This window comes from Chaetodon auriga, chromosome 8, assembly GCF_051107435.1.
Source record: "Chaetodon auriga isolate fChaAug3 chromosome 8, fChaAug3.hap1, whole genome shotgun sequence".
In the NCBI taxonomy this organism is placed as follows: Eukaryota; Metazoa; Chordata; class Actinopteri; order Chaetodontiformes; family Chaetodontidae; genus Chaetodon; species Chaetodon auriga.
In genome coordinates this window covers 7,340,269-7,360,084 of record NC_135081.1, presented here as the reverse complement: position 1 = coordinate 7,360,084, position 19,816 = coordinate 7,340,269, and the positions used below count along the sequence as shown (strand labels likewise).

General features: G+C 43.4%; 1 protein-coding gene across 27 annotated transcripts in view; it reads right to left on the bottom strand.

The window, feature by feature from the left end:
• Positions 1-19,816, bottom strand: part of rims2a (regulating synaptic membrane exocytosis 2a) — a 135,088-nt gene that overhangs the window by 42,293 nt on the left and 72,979 nt on the right. For 8 of the 27 annotated variants that reach the window (XM_076736967.1, XM_076736974.1, XM_076736981.1 and 5 more), the window contains 12 exons: positions 15,982-16,049; positions 14,190-14,309; positions 12,553-12,652; positions 12,305-12,428; positions 11,220-11,266; positions 10,837-10,949; positions 7,336-7,466; positions 6,700-6,871; positions 6,237-6,390; positions 4,140-4,208; positions 1,548-1,686; positions 1,030-1,131 (listed from right to left, as the gene is read on the bottom strand). In XM_076736967.1, coding sequence (XP_076593082.1) covers positions 1,030-1,131; positions 1,548-1,686; positions 4,140-4,208; positions 6,237-6,390; positions 6,700-6,871; positions 7,336-7,466; positions 10,837-10,949; positions 11,220-11,266; positions 12,305-12,428; positions 12,553-12,652; positions 14,190-14,309; positions 15,982-16,049 — 1,339 coding nt within the window. Of the gene's footprint in view, positions 1-1,029; positions 1,132-1,547; positions 1,687-4,139; positions 4,209-5,828; positions 5,856-6,236; positions 6,391-6,699; positions 6,893-7,335; positions 7,467-9,613; positions 9,662-10,836; positions 10,950-11,219; positions 11,267-12,304; positions 12,429-12,552; positions 12,653-14,189; positions 14,310-15,559; positions 15,772-15,981; positions 16,050-19,816 lie in introns of all 27 variants that reach the window. The other 19 variants (XM_076736963.1, XM_076736965.1, XM_076736969.1 and 16 more) reach the window with 6 other exon arrangements.

The window sequence follows — 19,816 nt, the reverse complement described above, 5'->3', positions numbered from 1 at the left end:
GCCGCACAAAAAGCTGCACAAATTCCAGAGGAGATTTTTTAATATTGTCAGCGTCCTGGAACAATTCCAACTTCTCCATGACTTATTCCCTGTGTCATTTTCAACTGTTTTCAATAAATAACCGGACGCTGTTAATTAAAGCAGCGGAAATACACTCAAGTGAGCACTGTCCCAGACAATTTAGATAAGTGCATTTTCTGCGTCTGACACTGATTTAGGCCAAGCCTCAGAAATATCAAATAAAGTTAATTGGACGAGGGAAAGTAGCCGCGGCCTGGCAGTGCCAAGGCTATGATTGGACTCTTGGAGCAACGTTTTCCAGCCCTCAGAGAAAATAAGTGCTGATGAAGGATAACTGACCACTTCCCCTTGACCACCTCCTCCATAAAGATAGTGAGACACATGCAAATACTGTATACTGGATGCAGCATTTACAGCGCTGGCTCCAAACGTTTCCTACATAATTCCAGCCGCCTGAATCCAAGATGGAATAAGCTGACTGTTAACTACTCCTCTTAAGCAGTGCAGTCTGACCCAAGTCTGGTGCTCATGTGGGAACGTAATGTGTGACACAATATTTCTGATGAATAGTATATATTTTCATCCGTAAAGATCAAACTTTTCGGTGAGTGTTTGATGTCGTCATTTGTTTTCATTCCTCTTTTAGGGGTTTAGAGTAATACTGTTTGCATGCGTGACAGAGGAATTAAGAGGAAGCATGTATCAGAGTGTGGGGAATCCAAACCACTGTATCTGATTCAAATATTTTGATCAATTACTTCCAAGGAATGGAGAAAGTTGCTCTTCAAAATCAGGAGTATATACGAAGAATAAAAGCACCCACACATGTGATCAGTTTCCAGAGAGATTAAGGCAGACGGTATCGTGCATAAAGTGTATGCGTGCATCAACACCTCCCTGCATATCTTCTCATCAGCCCCCACTTGTGCTTGTCAGCATTTGTTCATGCATGCCCGCGTATGTACATGCATCTACTACACACAAGTGTAAGCTGGACTGTGTGTGTACCTGTCAGGTGAGTAGTTATCTTCTGACACACTGTGGTGGTCCACTCTAGTGGAGGAGCTGTACTGAGAAGGCCTAAGATCAAAGGCTGGGTCCAGACTTCTGCTGTGTGACAGAAGCGGACTGGATCACCCCTCATATAGTTTACATGTCACACACTGCCCCCTACTGGCCAGGGGGCACATCGCCTTATGTTTACAGTAGGTGAGGCATGCAGAGTAACCACCAGACATAGAGCATCCTACACAGGGCTGATGTGGCATTTGGAAGACAGTACAAGGACAGCAACACTTAGTGCTACAACCAAATGTGTGACTGATTTCAAATTCCCATTTTTCAAAGGAACCTGAAATGCAATTTGTTTAGCGAAGTTACTAAAAGAGAGATTACCCAGGAAAATTAAGGCATCCTCCATCAATGTGTGTTTGCTCATAAAAGATATAAACAGGGTGTTCGATAGATTCATATTTAAAGAAAAAAAAAACCCACACAAGGTATACCCAGAAATCAAGGGTAGTTACCTGGACGGTGGGGGAACGCTGGGAGAGCGCGACCGCGCCCGGTTAATGTCAGCCGACCGAGAGCAGTGGTTGGATGACATCACCTGCTCAGGGACAGACAACGTGGAGCTCTGGAAGTCTCTGCCATTTGGCCGGTAGTCTGTGGAGACAAGAACGAACAAAGAAAGGGGGGGATGGAGGGGCACGGTTAAGAGGGAGAGGGCGTTGGGTTCCCTGTATTTCTGAGTGATTGAAATAGCTAAATCTGCAGCATTTGCAAATGAAAAATGATGACTGCTAATGATGCAGACCAAGTTTAACCCCACCGTGTAATAACTTAGAAGAAACAGACCAAACTTTACACAACTTACGCTAAATGCCAATCTGCACAGTCACAGATTTTCTATTCTCATTATGCTGAGTCTCGATATTCCCAAAAGGAGGACGAGATTTCAATAAAGGTGCGATTCCTCTGCAGTGTTAACATTGTGCATTAAACATGAAAATAGCCTTTAAAAAGTCAGAAACATTATAATGAATTTTCTCTGCAAGGCCGATTAGTCCATTGAACTTGAAAGAGTTCATTAACGATAATCAGACATGGCTAGCAGCCGTGGTTAAGGTCAATGCCTAGCACTATTAAAGTTGATTGATATTCAATAGAGTGTATAGCACATTAAAATGAGTTAAAGAAAAGCCTGAATCAAAAGAAGGAAAGGTAGGAAAAATTGGAGGCAATGATAAAGAAATGTAGACCTTCACTTGAGGAAGTTTGACATATTAATATGAAAAGATTTTCTTTATGATGGGAGGCCACTGTGCGTAATAGTTGGAATAAATCTATTAGAATATTTCAAACTAAATGATCCTCATCGCGAGTGGACGCAAGTCAAATTCTGAAATTTCGAATTGTCACATACACTTCTACCATTCTTACATAGATTTGAATGAAACCAAAGCTAAAAAAACAGAACAAAGTGAACAATACATTTGCTTCATTATTAGATTTCACAACAGCAGCTCCAACACAGAGCCCCCTGCAGCTGAGCAATCAACTTCCATGCACCGCCAAATGAAATCTATTCTTCCTCTTGACATGCAGCCTCACGCATGAATACAGCCTGTCTGTTAAGCACACATATAGGACTGAGCCTTTGCTGACAATTAATAGGATTTAATGAGAGGTGTGGGCTGCATCGGTGCAGAAGTAGGGAACAGGACACAGGACTGTCAAAGCAGGAATAAATGTGCTGTGCAAATGATAAAAAATGGGACTTTTCACTTGTAAAATTCTGTCGTATCAAAAGAGTCCAATAACATGAATTATACTTAAAAGATTACATAAGCGTAGCCTGTGCAGTAATTACTTGTGTGCTCACTTGACTAAAAGTGCCCGCTGCACTGTATGTGCCAGACAATTAGACACCTGGCAGTTATTGGACTGTCAAATAAAAATGCACTGAAAAAAATGCCTTTCTTCCCCATTTGAAAGTAATGGTGTCAGCAGTTTAATACAAAGACTGCAGGATAAACGGAGACGTGGTGGAGCCTGAGTAAAGAGGAGGGTGCGACCAGAGCTGAGCGAAGGGGTATTCCCTTCACTGTGAATGAAGTGGAGGGGACTGGCATGGTGAGGCAGTGAGGGGCTGATGAGAATGTTAAAGAGGCTGCAGGAGGATTTCCCTCAGCTACGGTATCATCAGCAAGCCCAGGCTTCCCCTCTCTGTCTGCCTGTCTGACAGACATTCTTGTCTGTCCAGTGCATTTCCCCCATAATGTCTCACATTCTTTCCCCTCTCTTCTTCTCCTCTGTGGCCTGCGTCTGCCTATAGGGATGTGAAGCATTGCCACATGTTAAACCAACAGTGCAGGCGGCTGCCTCCATCCTGCAATTTACCAACAGCTGTCCTGCAATCAAGGTCGGCACGATTTCTGTGGTCTTCAAGTAAAAGAAAAATAGGGATGGTGCTTATTGAAAGAGGAGAGCGGCGAACATACCACACTGCTTGCCAACACTACTTTTTGCATGAGCAAACTAAACGAGCCTCTGTTTTTTTCAGTGGCTTTGCTTCTTATTTCAACACCATTTTCTTCGAGGTTGATATTTTATGTGGGCAAATTTCAAGTACTTCTCCTTCGTTCTCTTTGTCTTTTTCTCTGGCTGGTAACAGCTCGGCTTCTCCTTTTCTGATGTGCAGCGTGGGCGTGCTGCTGGAGCCTCAGTGAGTACAACAGAACAGCAACTAGCAGCGCAGAGGCAGACAAAATCTCAGTGCTGCCTCACTGTGCTGCTGCTGCTGCTGCTGCTGCTGGTGGGCTGCAGCATTTTACCCTGCTAACATGATATATAACAGTATTTGTAAGCTGTTCGAGCCATGGGAGCATTTGACAGATGGGGACATGTAGAAGGTTAGCCAAGTTCAAGGCCAAAGCAAATAAACATAAAATGGTAATGTGGGCTGGTGACACATCCCACAGACATTAGAAACTATTTGTTACTCTACCTCCAGACGGTCTCTTAGCTGTTTGTTTTCCAGATTTCATTCACTTCTATTACCAATCAACTCATTCACATGCACTAATAAGCATGTCAATATGACCTTAACATATTACCTGTTATTACCCCGACACCATCTTCACAATCATAGTCTGAGATCTCACTGTCACTTATCCTCTGGGATCCTTCAAGATGAAGAGACAGAGAGAAACAGAAGAGAGAGAAGACGATGTGTGATTGAATGAGGAGAGAAAGGGGGAGACAGAGAGATGGGGGTAAGAAGGGGAAGTCATTTTCATTCCCTCGCTGTTTCTGTATTATGCTTCCCTGAGTGTAATCTTTATTGGTTAAACTGGAAGTTCTAACTGAATCCAAGAAGATGTGCACCCAGTGAGGGCGATGTCAGGCTCTAACTCACGTTGCACCCCACAAACACAACAAACAGTCCCGCAAGAGAGCATTTTGGATAAAATACGCCTCAGCCGTAACAAATAACACTGCATTTTGCTGCTCGACTTCAACATAAACAGTAGATCTCTCTTCATCTGAACTGTGACACTTTTAAATGACACATTCAATCATTCAATTTACATGTGACGCTCGGGGTGGGAGAAGTGATATGGCTTTACAGCTCTTTCTTCATCTTCCACAGTAGCCTTATCAGCCCTCCCTGTACCCTCTCTTTAAAGTATGACCCCCCTCCCTGCAGCACGGCCCCCCTCCTCCAAACCGCCCTCACCGTTCAGTCAACTTAAATCAACTGGACACGTGTGCTTTATCAGAAATGACAAGTGCTGCACTCTGGCAGTGCCGCTCCCAACCTCTCATCTCAGTTGGCTGGAGACTTTTTACAGCTGTCAGCTCTTTCACCTCACACTAACACAAACGCCCAGAAAATCATCCTGGTGAGGGAGGCGAGCAAGTCTTAAGTGTCTACCAGAAGCAGCAGAGTGAAGCAGTCCTGTGTAACACAGACTACAGTACAGTGGGCTAAAGCATTTAACCAGAAAAATAGTCCCAGAATGTAACAGTGGTGAGAGGAGGGCCAGAAAACGAGCTGTTTTGGGGGTTTGGTTAGAGGAAATTATGGTAGAAAATAATGTTTTATGCATGAAGATAATCAAAGGGCTCTTTTTTTTTTTACTTTCTCGAAGTAAATATACCACCACGGCTATGGCAGATTAAGAATAATAAGCAAAGTATCACACCAGCAACAGAGCCATCTATCATATCCTATGACCATTTCAGAAACACACGTTCAAGACACACAAATACAAGCAAAGCAGAACGGGCTGCAAAGTTTGCCAAAAGCATTTTGTGCATTTTCAAAAGGGGAAATATTGGTTATGGACAAAATAATAAACAATATACATCACAGAGGAAAAGCAAGTGGTCAAAGTTTAAGTATATTGTGTCTGCCAGGACTGGGAGATAGCCTGGGTTTTTCTAAAATCACTTCAGGATGAGGATCGAGTGCAGTTTTGCAGGATACGGATGTGGGTTGCAGGATGGGATTGTGTGATCGTTCACAGGTGAATACACAGAGAGGGAGAGACCACTGTGTCCTAAATCCCTGTTTCCCTGGAGCGTGCACGTGTCTGATTCCCTGGGTGGATTTCAAACGAGTGGTGTAAAATTTACACCAGCTCCCCACATTGAAATCCTTGTAAGGCAGCAGAAACATGCACCCTTCATGGAAGAAAGGGGTGGAGAATCAGGGCACAAGGATGCATCGTTGAAGAGGAGAGGAGAACACTCAGATGCTCCGTAGAGCAGCACTGCCTGCAAGTGCAGGGGGCCTTTACCTGAGTTGTATGAATATGAGCCTTTGTCTGTAAAAGCAGAAGTAGTAAGGTTGATGTCACATGGATGACAAAGACAAGACATGCAGAAGAAAACCAGTGGGTAAAGCTGTAGAGCCTGATTTTATTCATTTAATTTAGTACCCTTAGTGATTAGCATTTGGTTTGTGCACGTTTAGTGGCGTCAGCTCATTGATATAGACTGGACAGATGTTACTGGCTTACCACAGTCGCAAACACCATGTGAAAGAAAATCATGGCACTGGCTCTTATAGTGTGCATATTGTATACCTCATATCTCACTGAATGTACTTCGTCCTACAGGGTGGCCACTCTCACTCTTTCTTTACTGTAAATTTCAAGATATAAATAAGAGTTTTGTGACGTGTTGGTGAACGAGGGGTTACGCACTCTGCAGCCGCTGTGTTGGACTCTCTCCATGGAGCTGCCTGCGCTGTGCGTTCGGGGAGGCACGTGGGAGCGGGATGGAGGACACATCGTGGGTTTGTAGCTTGTACCAGTGCGGCTCGTCATCCAGGAGAGCTGTCTCCAGCTCGATGAGGATCTGCGGGAGGAGAAAGGCCGCGGTAATGTCTTTTAACTCTAGTGAAAACTAGCTCAGTTTTTCTCAAAGATAGAATTATGGCAACACACAACGCACACTCGTGCCACAATACTCATGAAGCTCATACAGTGAGCTTCCCTCTGATCAAGGTGTGTTCATTTATTATGACAGTTCTACACAGTAAATAAAAAACATCAAAGCTCCATATCCAAGAGCCAAGAGTGTTGTTAAAGGCTTGACCCCATTCAAGAGGATTAGCTGAGATAGTGTGAGTGAGTGTCCCTGATGGGTGGGGTTTGGTTTTCTTACCTCTCCCAGGAATTCGCTTTCCTCCTCTCTCACCCTGGCTTGGTCCCACAATGTGATCTCCAGCATTCGCTCCCGAAACTCCCGCCGGTGCACCGGCGAATACATAAAGGTCTGGTTCCATTTTGGCTCTAAGGATTTCTTTACCGTTTTTGTTCTCCTCTTGCTTTTGTCGCTGGAGGAACAATAATTCAAACTGTTTTTATTTACAACCATGATAGGGAAGAGCCACGAATACAACAGATCAATAACACGACACAGCACAGAGCACGTCACCGTGGCATGCTGTTGATGACAATGAGATGGCATCACTGTGCTATTTCCCTGAAAACGTCCACTTCCTGCATTCTTCATCAGTGCATGAGGAAGAAATGCTTCACAAGATGCGAAACTGCACCAAACAAAGTAATTACACACATATCCATAAAGCCTTTCCTGAAGATAATGACTAAAAACCCTTCAAACATATCTTACAGCATCACATCCATGTTCCAAAAAATCCACACAAAGATAGAATCCATTTTACTAAAACATATAGTAATTCTGTTCAGCCCACTAATGTTGCATGTCTTCCTGAATGGAGTGAAATGACATGAAGCACACGGCAACGGTGTTAATGGTAACTGTCTCTACTCTTACCTTCTATCAGGGAGGAAGTAGATTTTGACGTAAGGGTTCCTGGGCCGGCCGTCTTCCCTGGGTGGCAGGTCTTTGGCGCCCAGGATGGTGACGATTAGCTGATGGCCCACTTTGTCATACCAAAGTTTGACCTGCGGGGGCAGAGCAGAGACAGCCTTCTGAGAGACTGGTTAGGACCGAGAGGAGTAAAAACACATGGAGGGGCTGATGCAGGAGAAGACTACTTCATCAAATTAGAAACTAAGTTATAACATGTGCCTCTTCTTGAGACATATCTCATTTCAGCTGTCCCTGTTTTTGACCACAGCACAGGGTCTTCTCCTGTATTTACCCTTCAGGGGAAAGGACAAAGATGTCTACCTGCTAAGATGATGTCAGGTCACATGCTTGGTGGAGCAATTTATCACAGCTTAAGTGGTCATTTTTGTAGTTCTGTGCGTGATGCTATGCTAATTATGTACATATATGTAATCACTTTGTTTCTTTCTTCTCTGTTGATTGTTTTAAATCTATGTGTTTATGTTCATCATTTCCTCTGCAGGGATGAACAAAGTAATCGGCCTGAATGTCACTTCGACTGAAGTGACTTGAAGCGAAATGCTAAAGGTAGCACGCTCTAAAATCAACAGTGTGCTCCGTTGAAATGATACCGTCTACCAGTGATGATGTTGTCTCAAATAATGTTCCCTTAAATATTCAGAGGGCATTTACAAGGAGAAATCAATCATGCTGTTGCGAGAGGAATCGAAGACAGTTCACACTGAAAGGGAAGTATGGACTTCAAAAGAAGACACTTAGAAGAAGAAAAAACTCCAACTGAGGCCTTAAATAAAGTAGATGAAATGAGAAATTAAACTTCTAAGCTTTGGTCCATACTTCTTTAAAAACATGATTATGGAAAGGGTCTGCACCATTTAAAACTACCAGCTATACATGCAGCAACGCAAGAGAGAGCATTCAAGACAAGTCAGTAGATTTCATATGGGCAAAAACAGACAGCAGAGGGCTTATGGGAAAACAAATTGTACCAAATAACTTCTAAACTTGTAGCCCACCAAAATACCAGATACTGCAAAAAGTGGAGATATTGTACTGTCTGTGAATTGGCGAGAATTCTCAGGAAAGATTCACCTTAGAAACATAATGACTGTAAATAATATAGTCAAATATACAAAAAGGCGGCTTTACAATGTGTACATCTAGTAATTATTAAGTGTACACATATGAGCACACACACAGACGCGCTCAGACGCATAAAAAACGTACTTATGTACCTCCATTCTAACTCTGTATCAGGTGTTTAGACGCCTCTAAATTTGAAAACCCACAGTGCATATCCTTGAAGACAGCTGCGTAATCAATCTTGCATAATAACAATATTCTCACATCAGATCCATATAAAGTTTGTTGAGGGCACTCTTAAGCAAAACAACATGCTGTAACAGTGCCAACGAGATAAATATCCCAAATTACAAGCAGGAGCATTAACCTTCAAGCTAACTGAGTCAAGAATACAGAGTCACACAAAGTGATTCTACTGCGTCATAAAACAACAACCACAAAAAAGACAGACTGATATTAAAGATGACAGATTAAAAGAGACCCTCGGAACAAAGCAAAACCTTCAGAGCTTTGCCGGCTTTGAAGTTCGTTATTTGGGAGGTACAATTTGCTTGTACGTTAACTCTGATCTGGAAGGGAAAATGCGGTTTGGTTTCCAACACAAGACGGTGACTTGGTATCTTTTCACTGCAACATGAAACTGCAGACCCATCAAACATAAGCTGCTAATTAACATCACTTCAACTCGCACATGGAGTTCCCGTAGATGTGTGTAGGGTTCGAGTTAACAAGGCCTGGGTTCATGTCACACTGAAGCAGAAAATAACCCAAGTCCTTTGTCCTAAAAAGCTCAGGGAGACACCCTTCTGCATTGCCAGCGATCCAAAATGTTAGACACAAGGAAGGGTCAATTACAGGTGTCAAATCAGGCAATGGAAGAGTGCCTCTTAAAATGTGTTCAGATTAGTTGAGCATGCACTGCCTAGGAAGAATGATGTGAATGGGTTAAAATGAGTACTAATAACTCCGTCATAACAGAGATATCAAGAAATCAAACTGAAGAAAATGACACAATGCACTGCACTGAAAAGGGAAACTTGAAGCTGCCATTTCCCGGGAATGCATTTTCCAAAGTATGGAAACAGAAAAAAGGCCAGTCAACAGTCAATGAGCAAAGACCAAATAGAGATTGTGCCCTTCAGACAGGGCCCATTACCTGGACCCTAGGGGCAAAAGGCGTTGTTCTTCTACTAAGGCTTTGGCTCTGGATAATCAAAATTAAATAGTAAAAAACAAACAAAAAAAAGAAAAGAAAGAAAGAAAAGAAAATGCAATAAAAACCAAAACCCCACAAAACAACAACAAAGACTCACAGTACACTCTAAACACGACAGAAGTTTGTACTTTCAGGAGGGAGATTTACGCCAGTGGGCTCATTCATATTTCACTTTCTCCTCTCTCACTTCTATCTTTGTTTCTCTGCTTTATAATTACTTGTCCCTGATCTCCTCTGCGCTGTTCTGCACAGGATGTGTCTCTCTTTCTGGACCTTTTCTCCTCCACTTCAAAGCTTGCATCCCAGCGATGTTAAACCCTGGTTATCCCAAAACACATAGTACAAAGACTGCTCCAAAAATATCATACTGGCAGTTCTTTACTGTGTAGAATATTCCTCATCAGGCACTGCAGGTCTGAGGGGGTTTATTCAATGAACTGAACTGTTTCAGTTGTTCTTGCATTTCAAGGTCAGTCACTTCAAGAAGAAAACACAAGTAGCATCTGGGCTAGATTTGGGGTCTGCAGAATTTAGTGCTTACTATCAATTGGCTGACACAGTGTTAGAGGTATCAATGCGAGTCAAATTACACCGCAGCTTTTGGAATGTACCATTTTTCTGATATAGCACATCGGCAAAAGCTAAAAACATTTGCACATGATCAAACTTTAAGATCATGAAGTGCCTTCAAACTCAATGTCAGTCAAACCCAACTATTCCTCATACCTAGTATCAATCCTGTGAGGAAAACCTGTCCTGGAGGTGATACCCAGATGCTAAAGCTACTTCCCCTGTGGATCCTAGACTTGAGGGTTGATTTATCCCTTACTTTAATGGAGCCCTTTACCCATTTACCCCAGGAGGGTTTTTATACTAGATTATGGACAACACACACAGTAACGTGATCTACAAGCCTGTGCAGGGATGGTAAAGAGCCAGCTCAACAGGCAGAGTGACGAGTAGCTGTGCTACAATGGTATGAACCAGGATTTAAGTTATAGTCTGAGTTGCATAATAAATTCACAATATGAAGAGTATATTCCGAAATACAGTCTTAATAACCCACAGTGCATCTTATTCATAAGTTTTCAACAGTGGCCATAACAATCCAACACTCCAGAGGATTTCACATGTAGTCTGGAAGTCATGCTGAGGTCACTCACTGAGAGCTGTCCTGACAGGTACTGGGGGGCGTCCCTCAGCATGCTGGGACTCATGGGGGACGTGACGGAGATGGACGGGCGATCCATCTTCTGAGACTCAAAAGAACTCGAACCTGACAGGGCACAGACGACACAGTCAGATTATTTAGCAGTGATGTTGGTTTTTGTAACATGAAGAGATGAAATGAGAGGGGGGGGGTGGTAGGGAGGAAGACAGAGAGACATAGACAAAAAGAGAGACACAACGAGGGCAAGAGAACATGCCCTGAGAAAGACAGAAACACAGAGAGACAGGCGCAAATCTCGTAGACATTTTCTTGTTCTATGTTTCTACGCTGATTAATGGGATAATGAAATAGGCTTAAGATCCTGACAAGACTCACTTGATTCCAGTTGTGCATGTGTGCTGTCTGGTATCCTTGGAATATCTCTGAAAACCCAAAAAAAAAAAAAAAAAAAGAGCGTGAGTGTGTGAGAGAGGAGAGAAAGAGCGGATGGAAAGGATCAATTTGAGCTAATGCTGACTGCACTGTGCTTTAATGACCGTAAGCACCACATTAGTCTTCATTCACCCACAGCTCCTTCAGCAGCACAAAGCAGGTCAGATATAGGAATTGACAAAGCAAACGTGCCGCTGCTTTTACCCACAATTAACCCTTTCGAAAAAAACAATTGGCGGAGAGGCGGCAGGCTTTCATTTTGCCGGGCGCTTGCTGTTCAGTCGCACACGAGGCCCGAGCTGACAGAGCCTGAGCCTGAGCAGGAGCCGGAGGGAGCCAGGAACAGATGTTGAATAAACAAGTCGGTGCCGCTCCTTCACAAACACATTCTGTGAGAACACAAGCTATATTCCCTCTTGGATTTCCTAATTCAAGTCTCCATATTATAGAGGATTCCATTCAGAGCTATTATGAGTAATGCAGGCAGTGACGTGGCATGAATGAGCCTGCAGACGTAAGAACTGTCAACGCTGTTGAGAAAGAAATATCTATAGAAGCGATGTAGTCACAATCTGATGCATAAATCCTGTTTTAGCTGGTTTTAGTTTGGGACATGCACATTGTTCTTAAATTAAAAAAATGATTGACTGAATCACATCTGAAACTCTTTTGAAATTCCTGAAAAAGCCACACATTTGACTGCATAACTGTTTAATTAATTAGTTACAAAAGCCCTTTTTAAAAAATGACCATTTCGATCTGTATACGTCGCCCTCGCCGTAGCTGCTTGGCAGAAGAATAGCATTTAATTCTATTAATAAATTATCATCTCCACTTGATTATTTGTTTTCAAGGTCACAAGATTCACTTGGTCAGAGGCGGGTAGAGGCAGACCGTAACACAAATATAATTCTCTAAAGAAATTCTCCTTGTGCCTTAACACCTCAGTTACTGCTCAATAACATCCCACCCCAACCGTCTTGTAAAGTGTGTAGTGTGTGTGTGTGAGGGTGACTGGGGACTCTCACCCTATAGGCCGTGAGACCACCAGCTCCACCTGCGGCTCAGGCTTAGATTCTAGAATGATATTGTAAACTTCTTTAAATGTGGCTCCTTGTAAAAGCTTCCCGTTCCACTCCAGCACCTGGTCACCTGCAACAACACCAGAGGTATGTTAGCCTGAAGTACAAATCATGATGCACCTCTAGAGCATATTTAATACTACAAATCCACTCATTTAATCTATATAAAAGTTTGTGTGTGTGTGTTTTAATACCTGGTCTGAGGTGTCCAACAGTGTCTGCTAGACTTCCTTTCCTCACTTTAGTGATAAAAGCACAAAGTCTACCAGATTCTGTCATCTTGCCTCCCACCACCTATAGAAGCAGAGAGGTGAGTGGATCAGCATTGAAATACTGCACACATGTGAACTTAACTTGAACTGTTATAACTGCAGTCTTAATGTGCCATGCTAGCGCTTCATGACATAACCTGTGAAGATGTATCATGTGCATTGCAGCTTGCAGAACAAGACAGATTTTTTTTTGTTGTTGTTGTGGTTTTAGTATTTGCCTCCGAGGTCTGAATCCTCAGTAAAAGCATTACAAGGAGGGGGTCAATGGTTAAAGTGCATCTCTGTTTTCTAAAAAATGTCCAGGGCTATGCTTTCTTCCCTAGGGACACACTCTGGTGCTGCTCTGTGGTTCTGTAACAGTGCAGGCCCGTGGGCTAGAGCTGTACTGTACAGTCCTGAGCTGCTGTACTCCACTCCGCTCAGCTTACATGGGCATCATACAAATAAAAATCCCTCTTAATGGCAGCTGAATGCCAACATACAAAGGAGCTTAGGGAAGTCTGCTAAATGAAATGGCTTTATGTAACAGGCAGGAGCCAGAGAAGGAGGCTCACAGAGGAAGAGAGAGAGAGAGAGAGAGATGGACAGTGAGGGCGAGGCTGGCAGCCTGACTGATGGACTGACTGGCTGGACTGTCGAGTCGGTTGGCAGCTGCTGAGCGGACAGAAACGCACAGAGGCACTGAGCAGACACAAACATGCCATTTCAGGAGGCTCATTCAATCAGTAATGATTTTTCCCCTTCTTGCCGCTCTCTGTTCTCTCTCTTCATGGCCCACCACTGCCCTTCTGGACTTTAGCTGCTCAGCTTTTTTTTTTTTTTTTTTTTTTAACCAGTGTGCACCACCTACAGATTTCTGGAACAGTGAAAAAGGAAGGCGAACCAAAGCAGCTACCACAACACATAATCTTTTATATGCTTTGGGCATTGGAGTGACTACACTGCAATAATAAACTGATTTAAACCATGTGAAGGGAGAATATGGCCTATAGAAGTAGCCTGTAGACTTTTCAATACATACATACATACAAGATTTCAGTTGTCAAACGTGGGCACTGACAACACTGACAGGCTCTGGACTGACTTGTTTCCTCTGAGCTGCTGAATGCAGTTCATTAAAGTACTTCAAAGTACTTCAGTGAGAGTGGGTTCAGAAAATTATACAGCTCAATATCAAATGCTCCTCATTAATATTCATCAGAAACATAATCAAGTCTTTAATGAATATTAATACTGAGTAGCGCTATGATGTAATCAATAATTGGAAGCCAAGGAGAAAATCAGCAAGCCACATAGAAAAAAAGAGGCCACAAAATAGTAGAATTCACAGCTGAAAAGTTAATATACTGTATGTTAACATCCTCCGATTTCCCCAGACTTCCTGGGTATACTGATGAGGTCATATATGCCAAACGTGCAGATCTTAACATGCTCTTTTGGAAGAGGAACAACGATACTGCAGCAGGAAGGTAGATGGTGCAGCGCCGCAGTTTTTCCATGTGTGCTTGCATCACATCTTCAGACAGACAGACAGGGAGACAGAGTCATTATAAGCTTACCTTCAGACCAAGCAGAGCTCCTGAGTCTCGAGGCACACTTCCATCTTTCATGCGCTTATTGAGCAAAATACGCCCTATTAGGCGATCCCCATCTTTGGACGGCTGCCACGTCACCGGGTGCTACAAGGTCAGAGCAACAACACACCTTTTGTTTAACAACTCATCCACTCAAATTTGATTACTTTAGACCAAAGCAGACAACTGTCCATAGTGAAAAGGGGGCAAGGGGAAAGTATTTATTCACTGAGGGAAGAAAGTTCACACAAACTCTACTGACTCATCAAGACAGTTTCATTTTGGAGGGAGCATCATGCCCAATTATTTCAATTCCTCAGCGAATCATGGACAAAACTATTAACGAAACACCAAACACAATAGTGTTGGGTGTTACTTCCAGAGCTTGTGTGAACCTGCCAGTGTGAGGGTGGAGTGAGCTTCATGCAGCGCCCCATGCAGAGTAAAGCAAGCAGCCCCAACACTCCTCCTCAAACCAGCTGTTCAAACCGGAGCAGCAAGACCAGAGCCTCACTCCGGTGCTTCGCTACACACAAACATACAAGCACCATCAAGTGGAGTAGTGAGGGGAAAGCAGACAGCGAAGAGGGGGGGGGGGAAACAGATCAAGATACAAGAAAAAAATGAGGTGGACCAGGAGGTTCCAGTTTAAAGATCAAAAAGGATGAAATATAGACAGCACAGAATAGAGCTATGAGACACAGGTAGGGTGAAATTGCAGACGCGCAGTGGAAGGGAAAAAAGAAAAACAAATGTTTTAATTTTTTGTGCAAAACAAATCCAGTCTTCCCCGTTTTGTGTGATTACAATCATTTGGGTTTTGCTATAGAAGTGAGTGGAAAGTTGGGCAGGGGGCAGGTTCTGTCTGGACTGGGTGCTGTGGGGTAGGGCTGCAGAGTGACAGGGACGGGCCCGAGTAAAGGTGTTCCAACTGCACTAAACAGGACCGCTGCAGAGCAAGAACACAACATACGGAGGAGAACGAGCATGCAACTAGGAGAGACCCACATTCCTGTGTGCCATGACAAACAGAGAGGTTGTGTGTCAATGCTCTTCCTTTACAACTACTGTAAGATGTGGAGATTCTGTTTGGGGAGCAAAACAGCAAGTACAAATAGCAAGCAAAGAGGGTGCCCCCAAAAGAGTTTTTCGGCAACACCGAGCAAGGTGGAGCCAAAAGTAACCGAAAAACAAAAAGGAACAAAATCGCAAGAGAAATCAATTTGTACAACGTCAAATAAAATCCAGAAAACAAACATCTCACCTATTTACACTTAGTGACAGAGAGCAAACAAAGACTGGATGGGTAGGTCATAAATAATAATAACAAAATGCAGGCTAGATTGTCTCAGTACCTTCTCACTATGGCTATGCTCCTCGTTTAGGGTAGTGCTACTGCACGTATCAACTCCCGAGTCTTTAACCTGCGGTTCACACCATGCCAAGTCCTCTTCAAATGAGTGTCCCCCAAAGCGCACCATTTTCTTTTGCCTCTCAGATAAGGTGTGTGTCGGCTCGGACATAAATGTCTGCTCAATAGTTTTTCTTTTTCCCCTTTGACTGTCCCCTACAGGTGTGGGATAAAAACAGAAAGAAAAACAGAAAAACAACATGCAAAGGTGTAAATAAACGAAGGAAACATGAAATGACAAAAGACTCTGGAGAAAGGGGGGATGGGGGGAGGAGAGAGAGACAGAGAGAGGGAGAGAGAGATGGGAGTCAAGGGGCAGGAGGGGTGGGGGGTGGGGGGGTCAAGGCAGGGCTCCACATGTCTCACCAAAGACATTGGGGAGGCCTCGCTGCTATGCCAAGACGCATGGTCCCACCAATGGCCATCCAAATCTCCTGTAAGGTGGGGGGGAAAGGGCACACATACACGAGAGAGGACAGCGAGAGGGACCAGTGAGGACACCACAAACCACAACGCACAGGCAGTGACACACACGTAACACGCACACACGGCACTGAACAAGACATCCACGCATCCATTTATGCTCTCACACACACTCTCACATACTGCTACAGCTCAAAAGGCCACGGTCACGTGCAACTCTAAGACCCCTGCAGAGAAAGAGAGACGCAACCGAGGTAATAATAACACAAAGGATCAATAATGATTCAACCACGCCAACAACGTGGACACAAGCCTGCGTTCTCCGCCTCAGAGTTCTGACATCTCTTCATCTATTCTCAAATCCAAACTCAACACAGACAACAACCAGAAATCAAATCCTCTCGATATTATTCATATAACAAGTGTTAAATTCAGTGAATTAATTTGGTGACATTTTTGCAGAATTTGCCAACTTCTGCTGGCTCCAGCACTGCATTTCACACTGCTTTGAATGACACTGGGTTTGCTGTATTCTGAAACACGCTGTATTGCTTTACAATAGCTGAGAACATTGCTTTGAAGGGAAGGAACTGTTCTTCCAGGACATTATTTTAATCCATTAATTAACATTCTTGTACATCTTGCTCTTCTCTGGATTGGAATGTGACTCTGAGATGAAGAGCAGGGGCAAGAATTCACAATATCAGCGACACAAAGAAATGAGGCTTATAGGAAATGTGGTCTTAAATTTGGGAAAACTACCACTAACGCTCATTTGTTTGCAGTGTCTGGGTTTTTAAAGTAGAGGTGCGTCCCCTGAAACGGCTGAAACAAAGACCAAAGCTCAACTTTCCTGTCTTCCTATTGGTCACTTGTCATACTTTCTATATCTTGGTTTAAAGATTTCATCTTCATTTCCAGAGAACAGGCTTCAAAAACGCTTTGCAAGGACCCAACCTGCAAGTTCAAATCAGCAGACTACTCACATTTTGATCAAACAAAGTTAGCATGCTGCTATCTTATCCTACAGTAGCCGCATCTGCGGGAGGGAGCAGGGCAGATGTCTAATGTGTTTAACTGGAGATTCAGATTGCAGTGCCACACAGCCTTAACTGACCTCAATCTAAAGTGCACCAGGGAGAGCTTTTAAAGATGAGGCTCTGATTACAACTTCTGTAGTAGCACCAGTGGACATGCAGCCTTTAGAAATACAAGCTGGCCAAATGGCTAGGTTTTTTTATTTTAACATTTTTATATTTTCCTCATCAATCCAGCTGAAGGGTTGGAGAGGAACTGATGATGGTTGACCCCTAAAAGGGAGAATCCAGACCCATAACTCTATCTCTTGCTGCAGATGTGGCACTATCGTCAAAGCAAACAAATCAAGCCCACCGTGAGTATCTGATCTGGTGAGAAAGCTACGTTTGCAAAACCAACTCCTTCGACGGGATTTGGCCTGTTTTCCCACGTGGATGCACAGAGCAAAGAGATGGCGAGCACTTTCAATTTGATTAAGAGGCTTAAAAATCCAAGCTAATTACAAAGAGGGAAAAATATTGAATCTGAAGGTGGTGCTGAGATTCCCAGTGGATGGAGGTGTGGAGGTGAAGAGGAGTGGAGGCTGAGGTACTTCAAAGATAGAGAGAAATCATCTTAATTGTTGGGGAGATCCTGCTGTCGGACGGCTGAGAATCTGATCGTTTCCTTGTCATGAGACGTTAGCATGCCTCTGCATTTAACATCCCATTATGAAGAGGCAATTGCCATTTTAATATAACTCGCTTACACTGGCTAGTCATTTTATAATTCAGTAATAAAGTGAATTAAGAAATGCTCCTAATGAAATTAAAGCATGTGAAGGATGAGGCATGGTCATTTAAACAACACAGAAATCCTGTTTGGTAATGACAGGCATTCAGCATTCTGTCTTCCACTTGTGCTGTTGGTGATACACTTGTGTGCTTGCGTGAATGTACGTAGCTGTAGTGAACCTTAGGGCCAGGGGCACCGGTAAGGTCATCTGAAAACACTGCGCTTGTACAACCTCTGGGCCATATACATCACATTTCCCACACTTCACTTCCCCTGCAAGAGCTGTAGAACCTAATGGATCTATACAGGACAGGCCTCCTTCAGGCATTATCTGGCTGAGGATTCAATCTCAGGAAAATCAGGGAACGTTGATGGAAAGGCATAAAAATAGACTGCATATGCTTCTAGATGTAGAGGAGGAGGCAATGGGGACTGGAGAATACAAGGGTAAAGAGGAAGGGATTTTTAATATAGAAAAAAGAAGCTGCATGGAAGAAGAATGCGGGGTGACAACAGCCACATCTGAAAGTCTTCTAACAATATGAAAAAATACACTAACTGAGAACAAAGGCCTATGTTCAGAGGACAATTCAGGTTTATTACAACCTGAGTCTTAATTTCATAGCTTTACTCATTGTTACTCAGTGTAAGCGCCTGCTGATACAGCTTCTTGTTTACCACCTGACAACCGTTTAGCCATAATATCAAGACAACTTAGCAGACATGAAATGTGATAAGTAACCCCTCGTTGCACTGGCCTGCCCGTCTAGAGCAATATTGGGTCAGAATCTTACTCAAGGACACTTAAACATGTGGACAGGACACGTCGGGGATTGAACCATCAACCCTGTGATTAAAGGACCACCTGCTCCTCCTCCTGAACCACAGCTAACATTTTGACTAACATGGACATGTGTTTAAAACCATCCTGTCTGATTTCCCATACCTCAATTAATTTGGTAAGTGCGATGTGATTATAAGTTATCTGAACGATGGCCAAAACTGAAAACAAAACTAAAGATGTAATCAGCTTGAATTATCCTTTGATTAAGCCATATTTTGTAATATTATTGATTTAGCATAGTCTTAAAAGCATTGTTGACCTTGTCTTTGAGATCATCTTTGCAACAGAAGTTCTGCATTTTTATTCTTTACAGCGTTACTACATGACAGAAATGTGGAAGTGACCCACCTTCAGCATCATTCTCCTTTGTTATTTCGACTGTGTTTCAACACAAAGCTTATGAATATTAATATCCATACCTGCCAAAGTGAAATGTTAGCCAGTGCCATTTCCACACGTTTTCTTCATCCTCAGAGTTGGGACTAAGTTGCAAGGTCAGTCTGAGCCAACCTAACTTTCCTCCTTCCCTCTCTCGCTCTCCTGGAACTATCCATCCAACAGTGCAGGGGAGTGCTGAAACGACTTACTGTACACGCTTACACACTGTGATAAAACATTATGGATGTCCCCAGACAGGCTCTGCCCTATGCGGCCCTCTAACCAACAGCTGACAACAGTGATTACCCTCTTTCTGTCCCAGCTGCTTTTCTGTCGGCAGCATAAACACCAGAGTGCGGTAGACAGTCTCATTGAACAAGTCACTTGCCTAATGTGGCCATGATAGTCCAAACAGCTTAAGGCCTGCATTTACGATCAGACAGAAGAGGAAACATATCATGTGAATCACCATGTATTGAAACAGTAGGAGGTTTGCCTTTATGTTGCCCATTTTGGAGCTAAATTTAGATCCTATATATAGCTTATCTCAAGGTTATACTAGTCAGCTTCACCTCAACCTCTGCCTGTGCTTCCTCCCATCACACTCCGGCCCCCACCCCAGCCCACCCTCAATGTCTGTCCAAAAGAATTTGAGTTGGCGCCTGCATGGAGGTGCGTACAGCCTTTCCTCTTTCTTCCCCCGAAGCTTTATTACCAGTGGCACGCCACAATTGGGCACTGATC